The 27,147-nt window shown below is 45.1% G+C and overlaps 1 protein-coding gene across 1 annotated transcript in view; it reads left to right on the top strand.

Annotated features, from left to right (window-relative positions):
* Window positions 1-3,346: 3,346 nt before the first annotated feature.
* The window catches only part of LOC128694276 (protein pangolin, isoforms A/H/I/S), a 119,686-nt gene continuing 95,885 nt past the window's right edge, over window positions 3,347-27,147 (top strand). The window contains exon 1 of the mRNA XM_053784335.2: window positions 3,347-3,477. Coding sequence (XP_053640310.1) covers window positions 3,354-3,477 — 124 coding nt within the window. The 5' untranslated portion in view covers window positions 3,347-3,353. The remainder of the gene's footprint in view (window positions 3,478-27,147) is intronic.

Raw genomic sequence — 27,147 nt, 5'->3', positions numbered from 1 at the left:
TTATAACAAGCTCAGTTTAATTTAGGCTAATACAGCTAAATATATTTCAGATAAGTTCACAGTAATTTAATAATAAACAAACACAGCGAAATTATTACATACACAAATTTTAGTTTGCTTTATTCGGCAAGAAGAGCGTTGCTGTTTAAGCCAAAATCGCAAGTTTTACATATTCCTCACGACATATATATAAGAACATAAGAATGGAGGAACACTGCAGAAGGCCTACTGGCCCATGCGAGGCAGGTCCTTATCAAAACGACCTTAACTACTATATATATAGTATATATATATATATATATATATATATATATATATATATATATATATATATATATATATATATATATATATATATATAATGTCGTGCTAAATTAAATTGCACTTGTTATAATAAGGTCAGGTAAGTTTTCTAAGGTCCTTTTGGTACAAAACTATTAATTTTTACATTAACATAAATGAAAAAATATATCTTTAAGCGTATAAGAGAAAATTTTAGAAAGGACTTAATGTCAAATGAGTTCTTGCTAATTGACCAATTTTACCTATTCGGCACGACTCGCTTAGCAATTCGCAAATGGGCGAAATTGTTTGGGAATATTATTTCTGAGTCCAGAGCAAGAGTGGAAGGTTACGTGGAGGTTACCTGGAGGTTATTCCGGGGATCAACGCCCCCGCGGCCCGGTCCATGACCAGGCCTCCCGATGGATCAGGGCCTGATCAACTAGGCTGTTACTGCTGGCCGCACGCAGTCCAACGTACGAGCCACAGCCCGGCTGATCCGGCACTGACTTTAGGTATCTGTCCAGCTCTCTCTTGAAGGCAGCCAGGGGTTTATTGGCAATTCCCCGAATGCTTGATGGGAGGCTGTTGAACAGTTTTGGGCCCCGGACACTTATGGTGTTTTCTCTTAGTGTACCAATGGCGCCCCTACTTTTTATTGGGGGCATTTTGCATCGCCTGCCCAGTCTTTTACTTTCGTAGGGAGTGATTTCTGTGTGCAGATTTGGGACCATTCCTTCCAGGATTTTCCAAGTGTAGATTATGATATATCTCTCCCTCACACACTGCGTCAGAGTACGCACTACTTTACGAATGTGAGATTTATAAACGACACTTATAGACAAGAAACTTAATAAAGGAATAAACAAAGAACAAGCAGAGATAAAATATTAAATATAACAAATTCGTTTTATCATTCGGATTAATTTTTTTAAGTAACTGGGTAATAAGAGGATTATTTCTTTCTTCCCGGACAGCTGAAAGGGAAGGAAAAAAAAGTTTGGGTTCTTAATGCTAGGTCAATCTTCCCCGCCAATCAGGCAGCGTGCGTATTTTCCGCCTATTTCACCCAGTTGATGCCGGGAAGAGAGGGGAGGGGAGGGCTGAGGATGGATTGTGAGGGGGGGAAAGGGAGGGGAGGGCTGAGGATGGATAGTGAGGCGGGGAAGGGAGGGGAGTTGTGGGCTGAGGTGGGATAGAGAGGATGGATGGGGGAAGGGGACGCGGTGAGGATTTTTGGAGGGGGTGAGGTGAGGGTTTTTGAATGGGCGGAGGTGGTAGGGGGGAGTATTAGAGGGGGTGGAGGTACACTTTCTTCATCACTCCTCACGCCTTGGGTCCGTGGTGGTGCACCAACTTTAACAAACGGTGGTGAATTAGTGTCAGGTCAAGCCGTGTGGTAACTACCTTCAACACTATGTGCTGTGACGAAGAGTTACACACTTGATCATCATCTGGAGGGAGAAAAGTCGACAAATTAAAGATACCCAGATGTTGGACATTTGTCTGATTCATCATCTTGTTGGTATTGTATAACATTCGTATACATTCTGTGCTTCATTGTTCACTTATTGAGGAATATAAAGATAGCAACAGCTTGGTTGGCCAGGCAAGCAGCAGACAAGTCCGGACCTAGGCCAGGCTTTGAGAGTAGAAAAACTCTTGGAATTCTTCAAAAGGTATATCAAAGATAGTATAATAACCTATATGATACCTGGAGTTTACCTGGAGAGAGTTTCGGGGGTCAACGCCCCCGCGGCCCGGTCTGTGACCAGGCCTCCTGGTGGATCAGCGCCTGATCAACCAGGCTGTTGCTGCTGGCTGCACGCAAACCAACGTACGAGCCACAGCCCGGCTGTGGCTCGTACGTTGGTTTGCTATGTCAAGATAAATTATTAATAAAAATAATTACCAGATATATTAAACAAATTTCCTAAATTTGCTTGCAACTGTAGATATTAATCCAGATATACTCGTGTAAATGCTTTTGAGGCCTAGTTCCTAGGCCTTTTCTGTATCTCTGTGTTGTTGCGCTACCCTCCACAGGACGGATACGGGGTGCACAATAAACTAGCCGCTTCGGTGGCAATATAAAACAAAATACGTGCGGCCAGCAGTAACAGCCTCGTTGATCAGGCCCTGATCCACCGGGAGGCGTGGTCGTGGACCGGGCCGCGGGGACGTTGATCCCCGGAATGCCCTCCAGGTAGACTCCAGGTAGGTAGACTGATGACTTGATAATTGTCAAGTCCAGCACAGACCGAGACGTAATGTAAAGTTCCCTCCGTATCCATGTTGTACGGTAGTTGTGAATTCTTACTCCGTAGCTTCACATAAAAGAACAGCGACACAAAACATTCAGTGGTTGAGACTGATAGCTACGTAGGCCTGCCGTTCGCTAGCAGCAACAGCCTGGTTAGCCCAAGCAGTTAGAAACGAGATCTGGTTTCAGGCCAACTTTTGGGAGTAGAAAAATTCTTGAAACCAGTTAGAGCAATGCCTGTCTCTTGTTCAATGATTTTATCACTTTGTAAATAATGTGTGTGTGTCTGTTTTTAGAATTCGCAGAACAGGCGAAATATTCACAAACACTAATCTCAGGTCGGAGGAGACTCGAACCTTGGGACAAGGTACGCAGTGCCGTGAGGGCCATGATTCCCGGAACAATTAGTAGTCAGCAGATAGTATGATGCGACTATTATCGTGGTACGTAGACTATTAAATATGTTAATAATAAGTGACACTCGTGGCTGCTGTAACTCCCACCTGACTCACTAGTCCAAGCTGGTTCATTATCTTATCTTCATTAGTGTTCAAGATAGACCGAAAAGCCAATTTAAGATGTACCTCCAATTTGTGAGTTGTGCTATGGTATCTTAACTAATGTGTTATTTGCCTTAAGTGATAACGTGTGTGTATCTGTGTGTGTGTGCGTGTGTGTGTGTGTGTGTGTGTGTGTGTGTGTGTGTGTGTGTGTGTGTGTGTTTGTTTGTTTGTTTTATAAATATTGTATTATTTCTTACATTAAGTGCTAACTGAGTTGGTTATACATGTTGCAGGCGGCGGAGAAGATGGGCCTGAGTGCTGGACCAGCAACAGGGTCACTCTTTTCCTTCTATCACAACGGGCAAACGCTGGGCCAGCCACCACCAGCACACATGGGCATCCCTCCCTACCAACTAGACCCCAAAGCTGGTAAGTCTGATGCTTCTTTGTTTACTCTCTTGAATTTACGAGCTAAGAAAAGTTATCCAAGCTCGGCTGTCTCCATTAGGTTACAAACATACTACCTATACTATGTATACTCACTGGTGTGCTTATTTTCCTGTCACTACCACCGTCCTTGACTACATTAACCTGGTACTACTTTTGTAAATTATTACATATATAATTGTAGTTTACACGTGTTCACACGTGTTTAACACTTGGAACGTAGAAAGTTAAGACACATGTGCAACATCTGGATGTCTTTATTGTAGACGTTTCGCCATCCAGTAGCTTTATCAGTACAGATTCTAGGACATAATTAGAAGGCAGTAGAACGATATACAAAAGATGAGGTAATCAGTCCCTCAGCCTTGGAGTTAGTGTTCACAGCATCGTGGTGGAGGAGAATCTGGAGCAAAGGCAAGGAGACTGGCAGTTATATAGGCGTCAGTGGATAGGGACGTGTAGCAGACGAGGGGAATCCCGCCTACCAATGACTATGCCCTCGTCTGCTGCACGTCCCTATCCACTGACGCCTACGCCCAGTCTCCTTGCCTTTGCTCCAGATTCTCCTCTACCACGATGCTGTGAACACTAACTCCAAGGCTGAGGGACTGATTACCTCATCTTTTGTATATAGTTATACTGTCTTCTAATTATGTCCTAGAATCTGTATTGATAAAGCCACTGGATGGCGAAACGTCTACAATAAAGACATCCAGATGTTGCACATGTGTCTAAATTTTCAATTTGTCGGTATTTTATACCTTTCTTGCACAACTTGGAACGTTACAGTGTTCTTACAGTATTAAAAACCATTAAGAAGCACATTAGGAAGGAAAGGTGTGTGTATACTGAATCTAAGTATAAGTTTGTAAGATTTACTTGTCTCAGACATACACACTACCATAATAATACATTGGCGTGAGATACATGGAAGAGGTATAAAAATAGACGCGCTGAAAAGCAGGGCTGCCATGGCGACAATATGAGAGCACTGTATCATCATCCATGGGCGTAGGCCATTCTACCTGTTGCCAGGAGATATCAGCAATGTTGCAAGAGCAAGTGTAGAAGTTGTCCAAAAGAAAGTGAATCACTACCTTGGCGGTGTGCCTGATGGACTAGGCTGTGATGGATATGTGGGCCGGCAACAGCAACAACCTGGTTGATCATGCAGTCAACAGGAGACTTGGCTTCCGGGCCGGGCAGCGAGAGTAGGAAAACTCTCGTAGTAAATCTTGATTGTTCGTAACGCAAAAATTATCAACATTCCTGCCAGTTCAAAAACACTGAACAGCCGCCACCTCGCAAGTCTACTGTCTGGTGGTGACATACCTGGTGGTGACATACCTGGTGGTGACATACCTGGTGGTGACATACCTGGTGGTGACATACCTAGTGGTGACATACCTGGTGGTGACATACCTGGTGGTGATATACCTGGTGGTGATATACCTGGTGGTGATATACCTGGTGGTGACATACCTGGTGGTGATATACCTGGTGGTGACATACCTGGTGGTGACATACCTAGTGGTGACATACCTGGTGGTGACATACCTGGTGGTGACATAACTGGTGGTGACATACCTGGTGGTGACATACCTGGTGGTGACATACCTGGTGGTGACATACCTAGTGGTGACATACCTGGTGGTGACATACCTGGTGGTGACATAACTGGTGGTGACATACCTGGTGGTGACATACCTGGTGGTGACATACCTGGTGGTGATATACCTGGTGGTGACATACCTGGTGGTGACATACCTGGTGGTGATATACCTGGTGGTGATATACCTGGTGGTGATATACCTGGTGGTGACATACCTGGTGGTGACATACCTGGTGGTGATATACCTGGTGGTGACATACCTGGTGGTGACATACCTGGTGGTGATATACCTGGTGGTAACTTCACTTAGTCATCATAATATATACATTAATACACTTAATACAAACTTTACTCTAACAGTTGATGTTAAGGGGACCTGTTATTGTCTTGTTTTATGTTGTCTTGTTTTATGTTATTGTCTTGTTTTATGTTATTGTCTTGTTTTATGTCTTGTTTTATGTTATTGTCTTGTTTTGTTGTCTTGTTTTATGTTATTGTCTTGTTTTATGTTGTCTTGTTTTATGTTATTGTCTTGTTTTATGTTGTCTTGTTTTATGTGATTGTCTTGTTTTATGTCTTGTTTTATGTTATTGTCTTGTTTTATGTTGTCTTGTTTTATGTTATTGTCTTGTTTTATGTTGTCTTGTTTTATGTTATTGTCTTGTTTTATGTCTTGTTTTATGTGATTGTCTTGTTTTATGTCTTGTTTTATGTTGTCTTGTTTTATGTTATTGTCTTGTTTTATGTTGTCTTGTTTTATGTTATTGTCTTGTTTTATGTTGTCTTGTTTTATGTTATTGTCTTGTTTTATGTTGTCTTGTTTTATGTTATTGTCTTGTTTTATGTTGTCTTGTTTTATATTATTGTCTTGTGGGTTGGTTGTAACAGACAAGGGTTAGTTGTAACAGACAAGGGTTGGTTGTAACAGATAAAGGTTGGTTGCAACAGACAAAGGTTGGTTGTAACAGACGAGGGTTGATGTAACAGACAAGGGTTGGTTGTAACAGACAAGGGTTAGTGTAACAGACAAGGGTTGGTGTAACAGACAAGGGTTGGTTGTAACAGACAAGGGTTGGTTGTAACAGACAAGGGTTGGTGTAACAGACAAGGGTTGGTGTAACAGACAAGGGTTGGTTGTAACAGACAAGGGTTGGTATAACAGACAAGGGTTGGTTGTAACAGACAAGGGTTGGTTGTAACAGATAAAGGTTGGTTGTAACAGACGAGGGTTGGTGTAACAGACAAGGGTTGTTTGTAACAGACAAGGGTTAGTGTAGCAGACAAGGGTTGGTGTAACAGGCAAGGGTTTGTTGTAACAGACAAGGGTTGGTTGTAGCAGACAAGGGTTGGTGTAACAGACAAGGGTTGGTTGTAACAGACAAGGGTTGGTATAACAGACAAGGGTTGGTTGTAACAGACAAGGGTTAGTTGTAACAGACAAGGGTTGGTTGTAACAGATAAAGGTTGGTTGCAACAGACAGAGGTTGGTTGTAACAGACAAGGGTTAGTGTAGCAGACAAGGGTTGGTGTAACAGGCAAGGGTTTGTTGTAACAGACAAGGGTTGGTTGTAACAGACAAGGGTTGGTGTAACAAAGGTTGGTGTAACAGACAAGGGTTGGTTGTAACAGACAAGGGTTAGTGTAACAGACAAGGGTTGGTGTAACAGATATAATTTGGTTGTAACAGACAAGGGTTGGTGTAACAGACAAGGGTTGGTTGTAACAGACAAGGGTTGGTGTAACAGACAAGGGTTGGTTGTAACAGACAAGGGTTGGTGTAACAGACAAGGGTTGGTTGTAACAGACAAGGGTTGGTATAACAGACAAGGGTTGGTTGTAACAGACAAGGGTTGGTGTGACAGACAAGGGTTGGTTGTAACAGACAAGGGTTGGTTGTAACAGATAAATTTTGGTTGCAACAAAGGTTGGTTGTAACAGACGAGGGTTGGTGTAACAGACAAGGGTTGGTTGTAACAGACAAGGGTTAGTGTAGCAGGCAAGGGTTGGTGTAACAGGCAAGGGTTTGTTGTAACAGACGAGGGTTGGTGTAACAGACAAGGGTTGGTTGTAACAGACAAGAGTTGGTGTAACAGACAAGGGTTGGTTGTAACAGACAAGAGTTGGTGTAACAGACAAGGGTTGGTGTAACAGACAAGGGTTGGTTGTAGCAGACAAGGGTTGGTGTAACAGACAAGGGTTGGTTGTAACAGACAAGGGTTGGTGTAACAGACAAGGGTTGTTGTAACAGACAAGGTTGGCTGGGAACACATACACACTGCAAGCTCCGAGAGGCTGGTTAAGGGAAAGAAGTAGGGAGGCAGGGAGGAGGACCATGGTCACGGGTATGCAAGTGACTGGATTAACCTGGTACAAAACAAACTTAGACCTGTGTTATATATATAAAAAGAGCCGTTTATGATTTGTGTTGGCAGATGATGTTGAGTTGTATGCATAAAGTATTTGTATTGTCTGTCAAGGGGATTACTCCGCTTGGTTCACAGAATTGTTCTGGATTTGGTCGTCTCCTTAACCGTTTTATTACAATGTAATTTCGTTCCTTGGATTTTTTTCCTTTGGAAGAATTTTTGCACTGATGTAGTAATTGACTGTAAAAATAAGTTTCAGTGCGAGGATACGAAAAGTTTTTGGTCTCGCTGTATTTCATTGACTTAAAACGTTGATATATGACAGACTTAAGAGTTACTTTGTTGAGTAATGTTTGAAGTTACTGGGATTAGTGTTTTTATTCGACCCCACGAATGGCATTGTGACAGTGTTTGGGGACAGTTGATTGGTGGACTTGCAAGCGTCGTCAGTCAAGAGGTAATGGTACGAGGCAGCTGACTGGTCGACGGAATGGTATCTTTACACACGCAATATTACGGGGCAGCTGGTTGGTCTTTGGCGTGAGTGTCTGCCACGTAATGCTAGATTACGGCAGATTGATTGTTTTTCAAAGACATCACTCAACACACAATGTTAGCGAGCAGACAGTTAGCTGTCAGGACGTTGTCACTCTTCATGTCTTCCTGAGTAGCAGCTGATTGGTTTGTGGTATATCTGCACTGAATGTTGAGAGGGAGTTGATTTATTGAAGGAACGTCATTACCCTACATGCAGTCTGAACTCCTTGACGCTGTGTCACCTTAATGCGGTAGTGTGGTTTGTGCCTTGAGGTGGTGGCCTGTGGAAAGGGTGCCACTCCTCAGAGGATGCTTGCTCTTTCGGAATAAATGGTAGGGATTTTTTGCTGTAGTCTAAATTTGCTGACATCGCCGAAAGACACGGAATGAATTATGGATATAGATTGCTCAATGCTAAAAATTGACTTTATATAGCTTTACTTGCTCTGTGATTATGAGTTAGGAAATACAAGTGTGACATGGCCACAACAGTAACTGATAATGATAGATAAAATTTGGTAACGTTAGAAATTGAATAAGTTTACAACGGTGAATATCCAAACGGTTGTAGTGTTTTGTGAATGAAATAGAACAGACATGCAGTGTAAAACGATAGATAAAATTTAGCAAACAAACACACATTGTACAAAGACAGTTGACTGCCCATGTACCGATATCAGTATGTTAGAGAACAGCAGATTGGTTGTCCGGAAATAAACTTGCACGCAATGTTAGGAGACATGTGATTGGTAGTAGAGACGTTCTCACGCCGCACGCTTTGTTACGAGATTGGTGATTGGTCATCCCCTGGTGTGCAGAAAGGTCGTCCTGATTCGTGGGTCAAGGGAAAGGTCGATATTCTGTGGGGGACGGTAGTTCAGGGAGATGATCCTCATTATATCAAGATAACTATCAATTCGTGCAGTTGCAAGCCTCTTTTTGTTTTTATGTGAGGAAATGTTATCACTGTGTGAAGGGAGTGTTATCATAGCTGCTGTTGTGTGTGTGTGTGTGTGTGTGTGTGTGTGTGTGTGTGTGTGTGTGTGTGAAGGGAGTGCTATCAAAGTAGCTGTTTTTGTTTGAAGAGTGATATTGTTATTGTTACCATTTAAAGTGTGTGGGTAGGTTATGAATCGTTCCAGACACGCTGGATAAAGCCATGGGGCTGATACAACTGTATCATAAGGTAAACATGCACCCTGAATGTGTATGAGGGTGCCAGTGTCACGAAGGTGTGGGGCAATACATTGGTGCGAGAGAGGCAAACAATCACACTGAATGTGTATGAGGGTGCCAGGGCCACAAAGATGGTTAATATAACTGTGTCATCAGGAGCGGAGGGGGGGGGGTCAGTAGGCACATTTAATATGTACTCTAGATGTGTATGAGTGCCAGAGCCAGGACCACAGAGGTGTATGTTATAGTGGGGTGTAGAAAAAAGGTGACAGTGACATTTCTGACTCGGTGGTCGTGCCTGGGGCGAGTATGTCACCTCTCCAAACTGTGGTGCCAATTGTATGTCGCACTGTGTCGCAACCTAAATTGTTTTTATGTGAGGGGTGAGTGTGTGGTATGCATGAAGGAGGGAGAGCATGGTGGAAGGAAGGTAAGGGGGAAGAAAGGGAGGAGGTAGGGCGTGCACGGAAAACTTGTATACAGAAGCTTGCTTTGTATGAAATACGTTCCAGTGAGAAAGCTTTTAAGGAAATCGATTTTATATTATATTATATATATATATATATATATATATATATATATATATATATATATATATATATATATATATATATATATATATATATATATATATATAAAGAGAAAGTGGAAGAAAGTTACTGAATTGATTTAAAAACAGCATGTCACAACAAGGAAAAATGATATACACAGAGATCCCCGATGTATAACAGAAACTAAAACATTCACACCAGGTGGAAGAAGCACAAAAGGAACAAAAAGCGTTCAGCAAATTGCAATAAAATCCTAAATATTTTTTACACATACGCAAAAAAACATCTGGAGACTTTGCCCACTACTTCCACGAGGTTCATACAGCGATAAGGAAAAATAAATAATTTTGAGAAACCAGTATGAATCAATGATCAGTAATCCACTAAACAACATTTGAGGTGAGGATCCAGGCAGCTTTTTCATTACATATGCCAAACCTACAAATTATATATTTCACATAAACACACATCCCCAGAATCGGAAAAGACAATATAAAACCTGCCTACACATACAGTACTAGGACTTAATTAAGTCATGGAACTGTTTATAAAGTGAGACTTACCACATGCAGACAGCTCCTCTGCACAAAGGAGGCGTTACCTACACAACTGAAGTCAATATGAATTTAGAGTGGAAAATTCATGCTTCTCATAAGCAAACTTAAGGAGGCTGTGGAAGAAAACCTAAATACAGATGTTGTCTACAAGGGCTTAGCTAAGGCACTAGACAAATGGAATCATGGAATGATAGCCCATAAAATAATTATGCCAGGAAAATAGAAAAATGAATACTCGATTTTTTAACGGAACACAAAAAGGCAGGAGTAAACAGATCAATATATATCCCTAATAATAAAAAAAGAAAAACTTAAGTACCTCAAGGCATAGTGTTGGCGCCTTTACTGTTTCCCACCCTCGTAGTAGGCGTAGATAAAAACACTAATAACAGCTTCGTATTATCCTTTTCAAGTGATAAAATAAAGTCGCTTCGGTAGAAGATACGGAAAAATGAAAGCAAATATCAAGTCGAGTCTTCAGTTGACCACTAGAGCATAACATGGTGTTCATCAGCGTCACATTTTAACAGCTTAGATGTGGGAAGAATAAACTTAAAAAGAACACTGGATACAAAACACAGGAGGATCAACTCATAAAATGAAAGAAATATGTCAAAAACTTACGTCAGCTGACAGTATTGCACCTAAATGCCACGATGGCCAGAAAAAGACAGGGTGGATAATGTGAACTTTAAAAACAAGAGAAATAATACCAATGATATTATTCAAATTACTCGGGGTCTCTTGTTTAGAGTATTGCTCAGTGTTGACGGCTCCATTCAAGGCAAGAGAGTTGTGGAATTGAAAAAGGTACCAAGAGCTGTTTCTACCCTCATAGTGGAAATCAAGCATTTAAAATACTGGGAATGCCCAAGTGCTCGGAGTGTACTCTGTGGCCTGAAAAAGAGAATGTGCACATTATCTTAGTACTGTTGTACTAGAGTGAAAGGGAAGGTGTAAAATAAACCCGGTGAAAAATAGGGGCGCCATGGGCACTACGATAACATTATCAGCATTCTTTGGCCTCGACTGTATATCACAATTTTTGAAAAGTTGTATGCTTCTTCAATGAGATAAGTTAATTCTTATGTATTTTCATGTCCTGAATCAAAATATCACCTTGAAAAATGCTTATTGTTTGTAGGTTTAAAGATACGAGACACGTAATATTTGATTATTTTATTATAACGTACAATGTGTGTCAGTATGTTTTAAACTAATCCGTAACCTACTTAACGCTTATAGTGGGCTGAAGAATCATCTCTTGTCAATGTCCAGCAATAGTCTGCAAACATTATTATGCCCCATTTGCCCTGGTACCATTTTTCCATGGTTGAAATATCTTGGTGAAACCTTTCACCATGTTCCTCACTAACTGCCCCACAGTTCGCTGAAAAAAAGTCTAAATGTGATTCCAAAAAGTGGATTTTAAGTGACATGTTACTTCCCATGTTCTTGTAAGCCTTGATGAGCTTTTCCACCAATTCTTCATAGTTGCCTTCTCTTCTGTTTCCGAGAAATCCCTTCGCCACTAACTTAATGCTTCCCAAGCAACTTTCTCCTCCCCATAATGGTCAGATTCAGTCACCATCTTTAAGAAGCTCTAGAATCTGAGGACCATTGACGACTCCCTCTCTTAGCGTCACTCAGTGAGGGGAATTTTGATGTTAAATACTTGAATCCCTTATCGAATTTGTCCATAGCTTTTACAAAGTTTTTCATGTGTAGTGGTGGTAGCAAAATTTTGCTTGGTAAGTGTTTGGCTAAGAAAATCGCCTACCTTTCACCTCAAAATATAAACTTGGACAGAACAACCACCTTCTATGACTGCTGGAACAATAATGAAGGTCAGTGAGACACTGAGACTGTGAGTGTGGTAAGAAAAACACTGCCACAAGCCTGTTGGAACCTGTTGTGACACGTAGGTGTGTATTGAAAAGTAGAACTAACAAACAATTTTAACCATGATATTCATTGTCAGTGACCTAAAATTAGTTGGAAATTGCTACTCTTGTCTCGGAAGCATTTTGGTTGTTGACCAGCGAGCTGTTTTACCAACGCCGCGGGGGCGTTGACCCCCGGAACTCTCTCCAGGTAAACTCCAGGTAAACATATTGCTGGACCAAGTGTAGACGTCTTCAAGAAGGAAACTGTATCCCTACTTTTACGGTTTGCGAAATCAACCAGCTGTGATGTGAACCAGTAGGTAGCCAACAGCAACAGCATGGTTGAACAGGCAATTAACAGAGCTGCCAGAGTAGACAGACTCTGTAAACCCATCACACTGAAAGAGAAAACGAATGGGCATTCTTCCCGCGATGTTAACTGCAGCTTTGCTGTACCCTCCCTCAGGCTCTATTGTACCCTCCCTGCTGCCCTATTGTACCTTCATTGTGACTTTACTGTACCCTCCTGCGGCTTTATCTTACTTTCCTTGCGGTTTTACTGTACCCTCCCTGAAACCTTACTGTACCCTTCCTACGGCCTTACTGTGTCCACTCGGCGGCTTTACTGTACCCTCCTGCGACGTGAGTTGCAGCCTTGCGGTACCCTTCCTGCGGCCTGAGCTGCGGCGTCTCCAACAATTATCATTCCGCACAACACCTGTCATTTGCCTCAATAATACCGCAATGTATATTTTGTCTCTGCTGGAGGCGTGTTCCTTTTGACAATTTAGCCTCTTGGTAATGGTGATGGTGTGGTGGCGGTAGTGGTGGTGGTGGTGGTGGTGGTGGTGGTGGTGGTGGTGGTGGTGGTGCTGCTGCTGCTGCTGCTGCTGCTGCTGCTGCTGCTGCTGCTGCTGCTGCTGCTGCTGATGATGATGATGATGATGATGATGATGATGATGATGATGATGATCCTGTTCCTGCTCCTCCTCCTCCTCCTCCTCCTCCAGCAGAAGGCTTCGGAAGAAAACGAAAATGCAGGTGTTGTTTTCGTGGATTTTGTGATTATTCGTGGGAAGTGCTCGAGGACCAGTCCCAAATCTATACATTGGGAGAAAGGGTAGAATAAACCCGGTGAAAGTTGGGATGCCGTGAGCACAGTAAGAAAACATTATATCAACATCCGTGGTCCTGAACCTTTAAACATCATATCAGAAGACATTAGAAACACTGTCGGAACAAGTGTAGAAATCTTTTAGAGGAAACTGGACAAATACCTCCTCCAGGTGCCAGATCAACCAAGCTATGATGGATATGTGGGTCAGTAGGATGCCAACAGCAACAACCTGTTTGACCAGGCAAGCTTGGGAGTGGGAGAACTCGCGAAATCCACGAAAGATATATCAAAGGTATGCAGTGATAACACAAAATGAGGGCCACAGATATAACTGGAAGTATGCTAACGGATATTCATTTTTCTAACTAACAGAGCAGAAATAGTAGTATGCTAATGGATATTCATTTTTCTAACTAACAGAGCAGTAGTAGTAGTAGTAAACAAAGCAAAATGTAGCTTTAGCAAAGTGAAAATTTGAGCGCTGAAACAGTCCAGTACGAACTGTAGTCATTTAACAAAGTGGAAATTCATTGTGAGAGAGTAAGGTTGACAGTGTCGGAGGATCTCACATTCTAGGATCACAACATTGTTGCTATCACTAACACAAGGTAAATGATAGGCTGGATAACTAGAACATTCAAAGCAAGAGACACTGAGCCAGTGGTGATGCTCTTTAAGTCACTTTTTCTCTCTAGGATGGAATACTGCTGTATGCTGAGGTCCCCCTCCAAGGCGAGTGAGCTGGTAAACGTTCAGAGAACTTTCACTGCTCGTGCACATTCACTTAAACATCTGAACTACTGGGAACACTTGAAAATCTCTTGAATTGTATCCCCGAAACCTAGGCAAGAAATGTACTTCATAATTTGCACTTGAAAAATTCTTGAGGGATGGTCCAACATCTACATACCAAAATCGCTCTGTATGATAAGAGATTTGGCAGATTTTGCAAAGTACCTCCATTAACAAGCAGGGGTGCGACGAACACGTTAAGAGAGAACTGTGTCAGAGGTCCCCTCCACCTTTCCTTCGTACATAAGGGAAATTACCAACAAATCTGTGGCTGCCTTCAAGAGAACTTGATAAATTACTTACATTGGTTCCTGAGCAACCGGGCTCTGGCTTGTACATTGGACTGCTTGCGGCCAGCAGTAACAGCTTGGTTGATCAAGCCTTGATTCACCAGGAGGCGTGGTCCGGGACCGGGTCACAGGGGCGTTAACCCTGGAAGCTTCCATCAGGGTTAAAATACGCCCAGTGAAAAGTAGAGGTAATGTAGATATAAGCATAAAGGAACCACGACTTTCAACACTCTGCTTTCATACATAAGGAGAATTAACAACAGACCCCTGGCTGTCTTCATGAAGGAAGTGTTCGAGCCAGTTACTGTTCAGCCAGGCTGTAGTGCCCACTTTGGTCTGTATACTGCTAACACCAACAGCTTAATTGATTTAGATATCAACCGAAACCGGGTGGGTGGGGGTAATGATGATCCCCCCACCCAAATTTTCAGTACAAGTACACTGGTGTCTTGAATTATGTGTAGTGATACTAGTAAAATGTTGATAGACATGCAACCACTTGTGAAGGTAATACCGTCCAGCTGTTAAAGTGTGAAAGATAAGTCTGTTAAACGTTAACTGACAGTGGCAGTACCTAGAATGTTAGCTGACAGTGGTAGTACTTAGAATGTTAATTGACAGTGGCAGTACCTAGAATGTTAATTGACAGTGGCAGTACCTAGAACGTTAACTGACAGTACCTAGAATGTTAATTGACAGTGGCAGTACCTAGAATGTTAATTGACAGTGGCAGTACCTAGAACGTTAACTGACAGTACCTAGAACGTTAACTGACAGTACCTAGAACGTTAACTGACAGTACCTAGAATGTTAACTGATAGTACCTAGAACGTTAACTGACAGTACCTAGAATGTTAATTGACAGTTGCAGTACCTAGAATGTTAATTGACAGTGGCAGTACCTAGAACGTTAACTGACAGTACCTAGAACGTTAACTGACAGTACCTAGAATGTTAACTGACAGTGGCAGTACCTAGAATGTTAACTGACAGTACCTAGAACGTTAACTGACAGTACCTAGAATGTTAACTGACAGTGGCAGTACCTAGAATGTTAACTGACAGTACCTAGAACGTTAACTGACAGTACCTAGAATGTTAACTGACAGTGGCAGTACCTAGAACGTTAACTGACAGTACCTAGAATGTTAATTGACAGTGGCAGTACCTAGAATGTTAATTGACAGTGGCAGTACCTAGAATGTTAACTGACAGTGGCAGTACCTAGAATGTTAACTGACAGTACCTAGAATGTTAACTGACAGTGGCAGTACCTAGAATGTTAATTGACAGTGGCAGTACCTAGAATGTTAACTGACAGTACCTAGAATGTTAACTGACAGTGGCAGTACCTAGAATGTTAATTGACAGTGGCAGTACCTAGAATGTTAACTGACAGTGGCGGTGCCTAGAATGTTAACTGACAGTACCTAGAATGTTAACTGACAGTGGCAGTACCTAGAATGTTAATTGACAGTGGCAGTACCTAGAATGTTAACTGACAGTGGCAGTACCTAGAATGTTAACTGACAGTGGCAGTACCTAGAACGTTAACTGACAGTGGCAGTACCTAGAATGTTAACTGACAGTGGCAGTACCTAGAACGTTAACTGACAGTGGCAGTACCTAGAATGTTAACTGACAGTGACTACCTAGAATGTTAACTGACAGTGGCAGTACCTAGAATGTTAACTGACAGTGGCAGTACCTAGAATGTTAACTGACAGTGGCAGTACCTAGAATGTTAACTGACAGTGACTACCTAGAATGTTAACTGACAGTACCTAGAATGTTAACTGACAGTGGCTAGAACGTTAACTGACAGTACCTAGAATGTTAACTGACAGTGGCAGTACCTAGAACGTTAACTGACAGTACCTAGAATGTTAATTGACAGTGGCAGTACCTAGAATGTTAATTGACAGTGGCAGTACCTAGAATGTTAACTGACAGTGGCAGTACCTAGAATGTTAACTGACAGTACCTAGAATGTTAACTGACAGTGGCAGTACCTAGAATGTTAACTGACAGTGGCAGTACCTAGAATGTTAACTGACAGTACCTAGAATGTTAACTGACAGTGGCAGTACCTAGAATGTTAATTGACAGTGGCAGTACCTAGAATGTTAACTGACAGTGGCAGTACCTAGAATGTTAATTGACAGTGGCAGTACCTAGAATGTTAACTGACAGTGGCAGTACCTAGAATGTTAACTGACAGTGGCAGTACCTAGAATGTTAACTGACAGTGGCAGTACCTAGAATGTTAACTGACAGTGGCAGTACCTAGAATGTTAACTGACAGTGACTACCTAGAATGTTAACTGACAGTGGCAGTACCTAGAACGTTAACTGACAGTGGCAGTACCTAGAATGTTAACTGACAGTGGCAGTACCTAGAATGTTAACTGAGTGGCAGTACCTAGAACGTTAACTGACAGTGGCAGTACCTAGAATGTTAACTGACAGTGACTACCTAGAATGTTAACTGACAGTGGCAGTACCTAGAATGTTAACTGACAATGGCAGTACCTAGAATGTTAACTGACAGTGACTACCTAGAATGTTAACTGACAGTGGCAGTACCTAGAATGTTAACTGACAGTGGCAGTACCTAGAATGTTAACTGACAGTGGCAGTACCTAGAATGTTAACTGACAGTGGCAGTACCTAGAATGTTAACTGACAGTGGCAGTACCTAGAATGTTAACTGACAGTGGCAGTACCTAGAACGTTAACTGACAGTGGCAGTACCTAGAACGTTAACTGACAGTACCTAGAATGTTAACTGACAGTGACTACCTAGAACGTTAACTGACAGTGGCAGTACCTAGAACGTTAACTGACAGTGACAGTACCTAGAACGTTAACTGACAGTGGCAGTACCTAGAAGGTTAACGGACAGTGGCAGTACCTAGAACGTTAACTGACAGTGGCAGTACCTAGAACGTTAACGGACAGTGGCAGTACCTAGAACGTTAACGGACAGTGGCAGTACCTAGAACGTTAACTGACAGTACCTAGAATGTTAATTGACAGTGGCAGTACCTAGAATGTTAATTGACAGTGGCAGTACCTAGAATGTTAACTGACAGTGGCAGTACCTAGAATGTTAACTGACAGTGGCAGTACCTAGAATGTTAACTGACAGTGGCAGTACCTAGAATGTTAACTGACAGTGGCAGTACCTAGAATGTTAATTGACAGTGGCAGTACCTAGAATGTTAACTGACAGTGGCAGTGCCTAGAATGTTAATTGACAGTGGCAGTACCTAGAATGTTAACTGACAGTGGCAGTACCTAGAATGTTAACTGACAGTGGCAGTACCTAGAATGTTAACTGACAGTGGCAGTACCTAGAATGTTAACTGACAGTGGCAGTACCTAGAATGTTAACTGACAGTGACTACCTAGAATGTTAACTGACAGTGGCAGTACCTAGAACGTTAACTGACAGTGGCAGTACCTAGAATGTTAACTGACAGTGGCAGTACCTAGAATGTTAACTGACAGTGGCAGTACCTAGAACGTTAACTGACAGTGGCAGTACCTAGAATGTTAACTGACAGTGACTACCTAGAATGTTAACTGACAGTGGCAGTACCTAGAATGTTAACTGACAATGGCAGTACCTAGAATGTTAACTGACAGTGACTACCTAGAATGTTAACTGACAGTGGCAGTACCTAGAATGTTAACTGACAGTGGCAGTACCTAGAATGTTAACTGACAGTGGCAGTACCTAGAATGTTAACTGACAGTGGCAGTACCTAGAATGTTAACTGACAGTGGCAGTACCTAGAATGTTAACTGACAGTGGCAGTACCTAGAATGTTAACTGACAGTGGCAGTACCTAGAACGTTAACTGACAGTGGCAGTACCTAGAACGTTAACTGACAGTACCTAGAATGTTAACTGACAGTGACTACCTAGAACGTTAACTGACAGTGGCAGTACCTAGAACGTTAACTGACAGTGACAGTACCTAGAACGTTAACTGACAGTGGCAGTACCTAGAACGTTAACGGACAGTGGCAGTACCTAGAACGTTAACTGACAGTGGCAGTACCTAGAACGTTAACGGACAGTGGCAGTACCTAGAACGTTAACGGACAGTGGCAGTACCTAGAACGTTAACGGACAGCAACCATCCATGAAAGTGCTATCGTTGTTCACACCTGTGCGAAGCACATGTCTGTTAAACGTTTTGCACTATGGTAGGATTGCAGGTGTTTTCTTTCTGTCTCGTGAACATGTAAAATGACAGGTAAAGTTTACAAACTTTTACTTGCATTTAGTATGCATCGCTAAATGATGTGGATACATTCACTCATTAGATCAGATGATAGTGTTGCTGTAGTTACCGTAAGGAAGATGATAGGCTGGATAACCTTTAAAATAAGAGATGCCTATATCGTAAGCATATCTAGAAAGCAATACTATTGTCTTTAAGGCAGGCAGAATTGCAGATCTGGAGATTGTACGGACTACCTTCACTGCCCATATAAATTCAGTCAATCACCTAAGGTATTAAGAATGTTGGAAATTCCTTGAACTGTACTCTGGGAAACTTAGGCGACAAAGATGCAGCATAATTTACACCTGGGATGTACTGTAGGGATTGGTTCCAAATCTTTACACTGAAGATAGTATGAGAGAAAGAGGCGTGGGCGCAACAAGTACACTTTAGTGGTACGACATCCAGTATGATGAATGGACGGTTGTGGTGGTGGATGTGGTAGTAGTGGATGTAGTAGTGGTGGTGGTTGTGGTAGTGGTGGTGAATGTGGTAGTGGATGTGGTGGTGGTGGATGCGGTAGTAGTGGTGGTGGATGTGGTAGTGGTGGTGGATGTGGTAGTGGTGGTGGATGGGGTAGTGGTGGTGGATGGGGTAGTAGTGGTGGATGGGGTAGTGGTGATGGATGGGGTAGTGGTGGTGGATGGGGTAGTGGTGGTGGATGGGGTAGTAGTAGTGGATGGGGTAGTAGTGGTGGATGGGGTAGTAGTGGTGAATGGGGTAGTAGCGGTGGGTGGGGTAGTAGTAGTGGATGGGGTAGTAGTGGTGATGGGGTAGTAGTGATGGGTGGGGTAGTAGTGGTGGATGGAGTAGTAGTGGTGGATGGGGTAGTAGTGGTGGATGGGGTAGTAGTGGTGGATGGGGTAGTGGTGAATGGGGTAGAAGTGGTGGATGGGGTAGTAGTGATGGATGGGGTAGTAGTAGTGGATGGGGTAGTAGTGGTGGGTGGGGTAGTAGTGGTGGATGGGGTAGTAGTGGTGGATGGGGTAGTAGTGGTGGATGGGGTAGTAGTGGTGGATGGGGTAGTAGTGGTGGATGGGGTAGTAGTAGTGGATGGGGTAGTAGTGATGGATGGGGTAGTAGTGATGGATGGGGTAGTAGTGATGGATGGGGTAGTAGTGATGGATGGGGTAGTAGTGGTGGATGGGGTAGTGGTGAATGGGGTAGTAGTGATGGATGGGGTAGTAGTGGTGGATGGGGTAGTAGTGGTGGATGGAGTAGTAGTGGTGGATGGGGTAGTAGTGGTGGATGAGGTAGTAGTGGTGAATGGGGTAGTAGTGGTGGATGTGTTGGTAGTAGTGGTGGATGGGGTAGTGGTGGTGGATGGGGTAGTGGTGGTAGATGGGGTAGTAGTGGTGGGTGAGGTAGTAGTGGTGGGTGGGGTAGTAGTGGTGGATGGGGTAGTAGTGGTGGATGGGGTAGTAGTGGTGGATGGGGTAGTAGTGATGGATGTGGTAGTAGTAGTGGATGGGGTAGTAGTGGTGGATGGGGTAGTAGTGATGGATGTGGTAGTAGTAGTGGATGGGGTAGTAGTGGTGGATGGGGTAGTAGTGATGGATGGGGTAGTAGTGGTGAATGGGGTAGTAGTGATGGATGGGGTAGTAGTGGTGGATGGGGTAGTAGTGGGTGGAGTAGTAGTGGTGGATGGAGTAGTAGTGGTGGATGGGGTAGTAGTGGTGGATGAGGTAGTAGTGGTGAATGGGGTAGTAGTGGTGGATGTGTTGGTAGTAGTGGTGGATGGGGTAGTGGTGGTGGATGGGGTAGTGGTGGTGGATGGGGTAGTGCTGGTAGATGGGGTAGTAGTGGTGGATGAGGTAGTAGTGGTGGGTGGGGTAGTAGTGGTGGATGGGGTAGTAGTGGTGGATGGGGTAGTAGTGATGGATGTGGTAGTAGTAGTGGATGGGGTAGTAGTGGTGGATGGGGTAGTAGTGATGGATGTGGTAGTAGTAGTGGATGGGGTAGTAGTGGTGGATGGGGTAGTAGTGATGGATGTGGTAGTAGTAGTGGATGGGGTAGTAGTGGTGGATGGGGTAGTAGTGATGGATGTGGTTGTAATAGTGGATGGGGTAGTAGTGGTGGATGGGGTAGTAGTGGTGGATGGGGTAGTAGTGGTGGATGAGGTAGTAGTGGTGAATGGGGTAGTAGTGGTGGATGTGTTGGTAGTAGTGGTGGATGGGGTAGTGGTGGTGGATGGGGTAGTGGTGGTGGATGGGGTAGTGCTGGTAGATGGGGTAGTAGTGGTGGATGAGGTAGTAGTGGTGGGTGGGGTAGTAGTGGTGGATGGGGTAGTAGTGGTGGATGGGGTAGTAGTGATGGATGTGGTAGTAGTAGTGGATGGGGTAGTAGTGGTGGATGGGGTAGTAGTGATGGATGTGGTAGTAGTAGTGGATGGGGTAGTAGTGGTGGATGGGGTAGTAGTGATGGATGTGGTAGTAGTAGTGGATGGGGTAGTAGTGGTGGATGGGGTAGTAGTGATGGATGTGGTTGTAATAGTGGATGGGGTAGTAGTGGTGGATGGGGTAGTAGTGGTGGATGGGGTAGTAGTGGTGGATGAGGTAGTAGTGGTGAATGGGGTAGTAGTGGTGGATGTGTTGGTAGTAGTGGTGGATGGGGTAGTGGTGGTGGATGGGGTAGTGGTGGTGGATGGGGTAGTGCTGGTAGATGGGGTAGTAGTGGTGGATGAGGTAGTAGTGGTGGGTGGGGTAGTAGTGGTGGATGGGGTAGTAGTGGTGGATGGGGTAGTAGTGATGGATGTGGTAGTAGTAGTGGATGGGGTAGTAGTGGTGGATGGGGTAGTAGTGATGGATGTGGTAGTAGTAGTGGATGGGATAGTAGTGGTGGATGGGGTAGTAGTGATGGATGTGGTAGTAGTAGTGGATGGGGTAGTAGTGGTGGATGGGGTAGTAGTGATGGATGTGGTTGTAATAGTGGATGGGGTAGTAGTGGTGGATGGGGTAGTAGTGGATGGGGTAGTAGTGGTGGATGGGGTAGTAATGGTGGATGGGGTAGTAGTGGTGGATGGGGTAGTAATGGTGGATGGGGTAGTAGTGGTGGATGGGGTAGTAGGGGTGGATGGGGTAGTAATGGTGGATGGGGTAGTAGTGGTGGATGGGGTAGTAGTGGTGGATGGGGTAGTAGTGATGGATGTGGTTGTAATAGTGGATGGGGTAGTAGTGGTGGATGGGGTAGTAGTGGTGGATGGGGTAGTAGTGGTGGATGGGGTAGTAATGGTGGATGGGGTAGTAGTGGTGGATGGGGTAGTAGGGGTGGATGGGGTAGTAATGGTGGATGGGGTAGTAGTGGTGGATGGGGTAGTAGGGGTGGATGGGGTAGTAGGGGTGGATGGGGTAGTAGTGGTGGATGGGGTAGTAATGGTGGATGGGGTAGTAATGGTGGATGGGGTAGTAGTGGTGGATGGGGTAGTAGTGGTGGATGGGGTAGTAATGGTGGATGGGGTAGTAGTGGTGGATGGGGTAGTAGTGGTGGATGGGGTAGTAGTGATGGATGTGGTTGTAATAGTGGATGGGGTAGTAGTGGTGGATGGGGTAGTAGTGATGGATGTGGTTGTAATAGTGGATGGGGTAGTAGTGGTGGATGGGGTAGTAGTGGTGGATGGGGTAGTAATGGTGGATGGGGTAGTAGTGGTGGATGGGGTAGTAATGGTGGATGGGGTAGTAGTGGTGGATGGGGTAGTAGTGGTGGATGGGGTAGTAGTGGTGGATGGGGTAGTAGTGGTGGATGGGGTAGTAGTGGTGGATGGGGTAGTAATGGTGGATGGGGTAGTAGTGGTGGATGGGGTAGTAATGGTGGATGGGGTAGTAGTGGTGGATGGGGTAGTAATGGTGGATGGGGTAGTAGTGGTGGATGGGGTAGTAGTGGTGGATGGGGTAGTAGTGGTGGATGGGGTAGTAGTGGTGGATGGGGTAGTAGTGGTGGATGGGGTAGTAATGGTGGATGGGGTAGTAGTGGTGGATGGGGTAGTAGTGGTGGATGGGGTAGTAGTGGTGGATGGGGTAGTAATGGTGGATGGGGTAGTAGTGGTGGATGGGGTAGTAATGGTGGATGGGGTAGTAGTGGTGGATGGGGTAGTAGTGGTGGATGGGGTAGTAATGGTGGCTGGGGTAGTAGTGGTGGATGGGGTAGTAGTGGTGGATGGGGTAGTAGTGGTGGATGGGGTAGTAGTGGTGGATGGGGTAGTAGTGGTGGTGGTGTTTGTCAAATCAATACCCAGCACAGTTGTGTGTCTCGGGACCATTTTTAGACGCACACTTGATTAATGGTTGGCGTGAGGCGGTAGTGAGCTGGCGAGAGTGGTGCCGCTATGGTGAGCTGGCGAGATTGGTGCCGATGTAATGGTGAGCTTACGAGATTGGTGCCAATGTAATGGTGAGCTTACGAGTTTGGTGCGGCTGTAGTAACAAGGTGGCTAGGGTAGCTGTGTGATGGTGGTGAGTGTTGGGGAGCCTGTTGTGTTGGTGGTGAGTGGTGAGGCACCTGTCGCTGTGTGGTGGTGAGTGGTGAGGCATCTGCCGGTGTGTAGGGGTAAGTTGTGGAGACAGAGGTGCTGTTCTCCAACCTTACAGGTATTTTTTCCTCTTGAATGCCTGCTCTTGTAAGGCGTAATTTCAGAGTGGAGATTTAGAATAGTCTCAACCGTTTTTAATGTTTAAAATTCCTCAAAGTACACTTTGAGGAAGTTTAAACCTTCCTAACATTGTAGGTGTTTGGATGTTATACAGACAGTGAATGATCTCTAGATTCTCCATACCTGCAGATTCCACCTACCTTAGGAGGTGCTGTTATTGCACAACAATATTTCAGCCTAGAGAGAAGTGACTTCAGAGTGCCATCATTGATTTGGCTGTGATGGGTATGCAGGCCAGCGGGTCGCCAGGACCAACAGCCTGGTTGACCAGGCAAACACCAGTCAAGCTTGGCCCAGGGCTGGGCTCCGGGAGTAGAAAAGCTCTTTGAAAATCGTCAAAGGTTTGACATGTGTTCTTCTGACGGTTCTAGTTACCCACTCCCAAGTCTCTCTCATGTCTCTTCTGTTGCATTGAGTGATTTGAGAGTTAAATTGTTCCACTCTTTGTTACCGACCACCTGGTCAGCCAGGCTATTCGTGCTAGCGGCACGCATAGCCCACACAACCTAGCATATCACTCACTTGTAGAAGATAGGTTACATAAACCTGATATATGTTTCCCGGGTTCCCGCGGCCCGGTTCTAAACTAGACCTGGAGGATCAAGGCCTGATCACCCATGTTGTTACTGTTGGCAGCACGTAGATAAAATAACTGGGCCGCAACATGTCTGGCAACTTGGTTGTTGAACGTAACCAGTAAACATTGTGACGTACACGAGCATCACTAGTGACGAGTTACCTGGCAGGTATGTAAACATTGTGACGTATACTAGCATCACTTGTGATGAGTTACCTGGCAGGTATGTAAACATTACTCACGAAATCGTAATGACACGATTGCAAACAAACCATACCCCGGCCGGGATTGAACCCGCGGTCATAGTCTCAAAACTCCAGACCGTCGCGTTAGCCACTGGACCAGCTAGCCACAATAAGATTCATCCAACTAGGTATATTTCTACACCATAGGAAGGTTAGCACAGGCACCTCTGTGACCACAAATGCAAGTTTTTACAGACGAATCTCCAGCTAGCGTGGCCGTGACGAACTCTAGCTCAAGTCCCCTCACTGCCGTCAACATATGGTGTAGAAATATACCTAGTTGGACGAATCTTATTGTGGCTAGCTGGTCCAGTGGCTAAGGCGACGGTCTGGAGTTTTGAGACTCGCTGATCGCGGGTTCAATCCCGGCCGGGGTATGGTATGTAAACATTGTGACGTACACTAGCATCACTAGTGATGAGTTACCTGGCAGGTATGTAAACATTGTGACGTACACTAGCATCACTAGTGATGAGTTACCTGGCAGGTATGTAAACATTGTGACGTACACTAGCATCACTAGTGATGAGTTACCTGGCAGGTATGTAAACATTGTGACGTACACTAGCATCACTAGTGATGAGTTACCTGGCAGGTGTGCATAGCCTTGCGTGTGTATATCTACCGGATGTCTGCATCTTATGTGTGCGTATCTTTCTGAGTGTGTGTGTGTGTGTGTGTGTGTGTGTGTGTGTGTGTGTGTGTGTGTGTGTGTGCGCGCGTGCGCGAATCGTTCTTGTGTGCGTGCGCATTTTTTTGTTGAGCCAAAGGGAGAGGAAGGACAGGAATAAGGAAGGACGGATGAATGGGTGAATGAATAATTATATAAATAGAAAGAAAGAGGATATAATTTAGGCAGAGGGAGAGAGAGAGAGATGGATATACGCTTGTTGACGCACGGAAGTGACCAGGAGGGAGGGAGGACAGGAACATAAGGAAGGTACTTGATATATAGAGAGAGAATGTTCAGAGGAAGGGAGATGTGAGAGAAAATTGAGAGGGAGGGAGGTGAGGTAGGAAGGGGTGCGTGAAAGGGAGAGAGGGAGGGAGGGAAGGAAGGAAGGAAGGAAGGAAGTAGGGGTGTTGCGAGGTGATGTTAACAACCCCCTTAATAATCCTCACATTTTTGTTGCACCGGCGCAATGATGGCGTGTACGACTGCAACCTACACCCCTACCCCTGTTATATACACCCCTGCAATATACACCCCCTCCCTGTTACCTACACCCCTGCAACCTACACCCCCTCCTATAATGAGCTTGTTTGGTAGGCTGTAGCAAGCGGGTGGTTAATGATACGTCTTCTTCGGAGGCTTCTTCGTTTATTCTTAAGTCGTGGTGGGTACACAGGCTTGTGTTGTGCCCATGGCCCGGGCAGGGCCATCCCACGAGAGAGAGCTGGGAGGCCTTGTGTCTTGCTGCTAGGCCGCTGTGTGAGTGAGGGTGAGGCAAGTCTGGGCATACTGAAGTGGCAAGGCCTCTAGGTGGCAGCACCAGCATGGCGCGAAATATGAACTAAGCTGGCAGACAGCATGGGCTGTCTGTGCAGACAGTACAGGCTGTCTACACTCCCTGTTACCTACACCCCTGCAACCTACATCCCCTCCATGTTACCTACACCCCTCCCTGATACCTACACCCCTGCAACCTACGCCCCTCCCTGATACCTACACCCCTGCAACCTACGCCCCTCCCTGATACCTACACCCCTGCAACCTACCCCCCCTCCCTGTTACCTACACCCCTGCAACCTACACCCCCTCCCTGTTACCTCCACCCCTGCAACCTACACCCCCTCCCTGTTACCTACACCCCTGCAACCTACACCCCCTCCCTGTTACCTACACCCCTGCAACCTACACCCCCTCCCTGTTACCTACACCTATGCAACCTACACCCCCTCCCTGTTACCTACACCCCTGCAACCTACACCCCCTCCCTGTTACCTACACCCATGCAACCTACACCCCTCCCTGATACCTACACCCCTGCAACCTACACCCCTCCCTGTTACCTACACCCCTGCAACTTACACCCCCTCCCTGTTACCTACACCCCTGCAACCTACACCCCCTCCCTGTTACCTACACCCCTGCAACCTACACCCCTCCCTGTTACCTACACCCATGCAACCTACACCCCCTCCCTGTTACACCCCTGCAACTTACACCCCCTCCCTGTTACCTGCAACCTACACCCCCTCCCTGTTACCTACACCCCCTCCCTGTTACACCTCTGCAACTTGCACCCCCTCCTTTCAACCTTCGCCTCTGCAACCTACACCACCTCCCAGTTACCTACACCCCTGCAACTTACACCCTTTATTTACACCCCCTACCTGCAGCCTGCAACCTACATCCCCTCCCTGTTACCTCCACTCCTGCAACCTACGAACCTCATCCCCCGCCCCTGTAACCTACGACACCTTATCCCTCGCCCCTGTAACCTACGACACCTTATCCCTCGCCCCTGTAACCTACGACACCTTATCCCCCGCCCCTGTAACCTACGACACCTTATCCTCCACCCCTATAACCTACGACACCTTATCCCCCGCCCCTGTAACCTACGACACTATCCCCCGCCCCTGTAACCTACGACACTTCATCCCCCGCCCCTCTAACGTACGACACCTTATCCCCCGCCCCTGTACCTACGACACTTTATCCCCCGCCCCTGTAACTTACGACATCTTATCCCCCGCCCCTGTAACCTACGACACTATCCCCCGCCCCTTTAACATACGACACTTCATCCCCCGCTCCTGTAACCTACGATACTTCATCCCCAGCCCCCTGTAACCTACGACACTTCATCCCCCACCTCTGTAACCTACGACACCTTATCGCCCGCCCCTGTAACCTACGACACCTTATCCCCCGCCCCTGTACCTACGACACTTTATTCCCCGCCCCTGTAACCTACGACACCTTGTCCCCCGCCCCTCATCAACCCAGTGGAGAGCAGGGACATCATGGGCACAATAAGAGAACCCTGTATCAAT

This window comes from Cherax quadricarinatus, chromosome 43, assembly GCF_038502225.1.
Source record: "Cherax quadricarinatus isolate ZL_2023a chromosome 43, ASM3850222v1, whole genome shotgun sequence".
In the NCBI taxonomy this organism is placed as follows: Eukaryota; Metazoa; Arthropoda; class Malacostraca; order Decapoda; family Parastacidae; genus Cherax; species Cherax quadricarinatus.
Note: the sequence above shows the minus strand (reverse complement) of the source record. Positions and strands in the feature narration are given on the sequence as shown.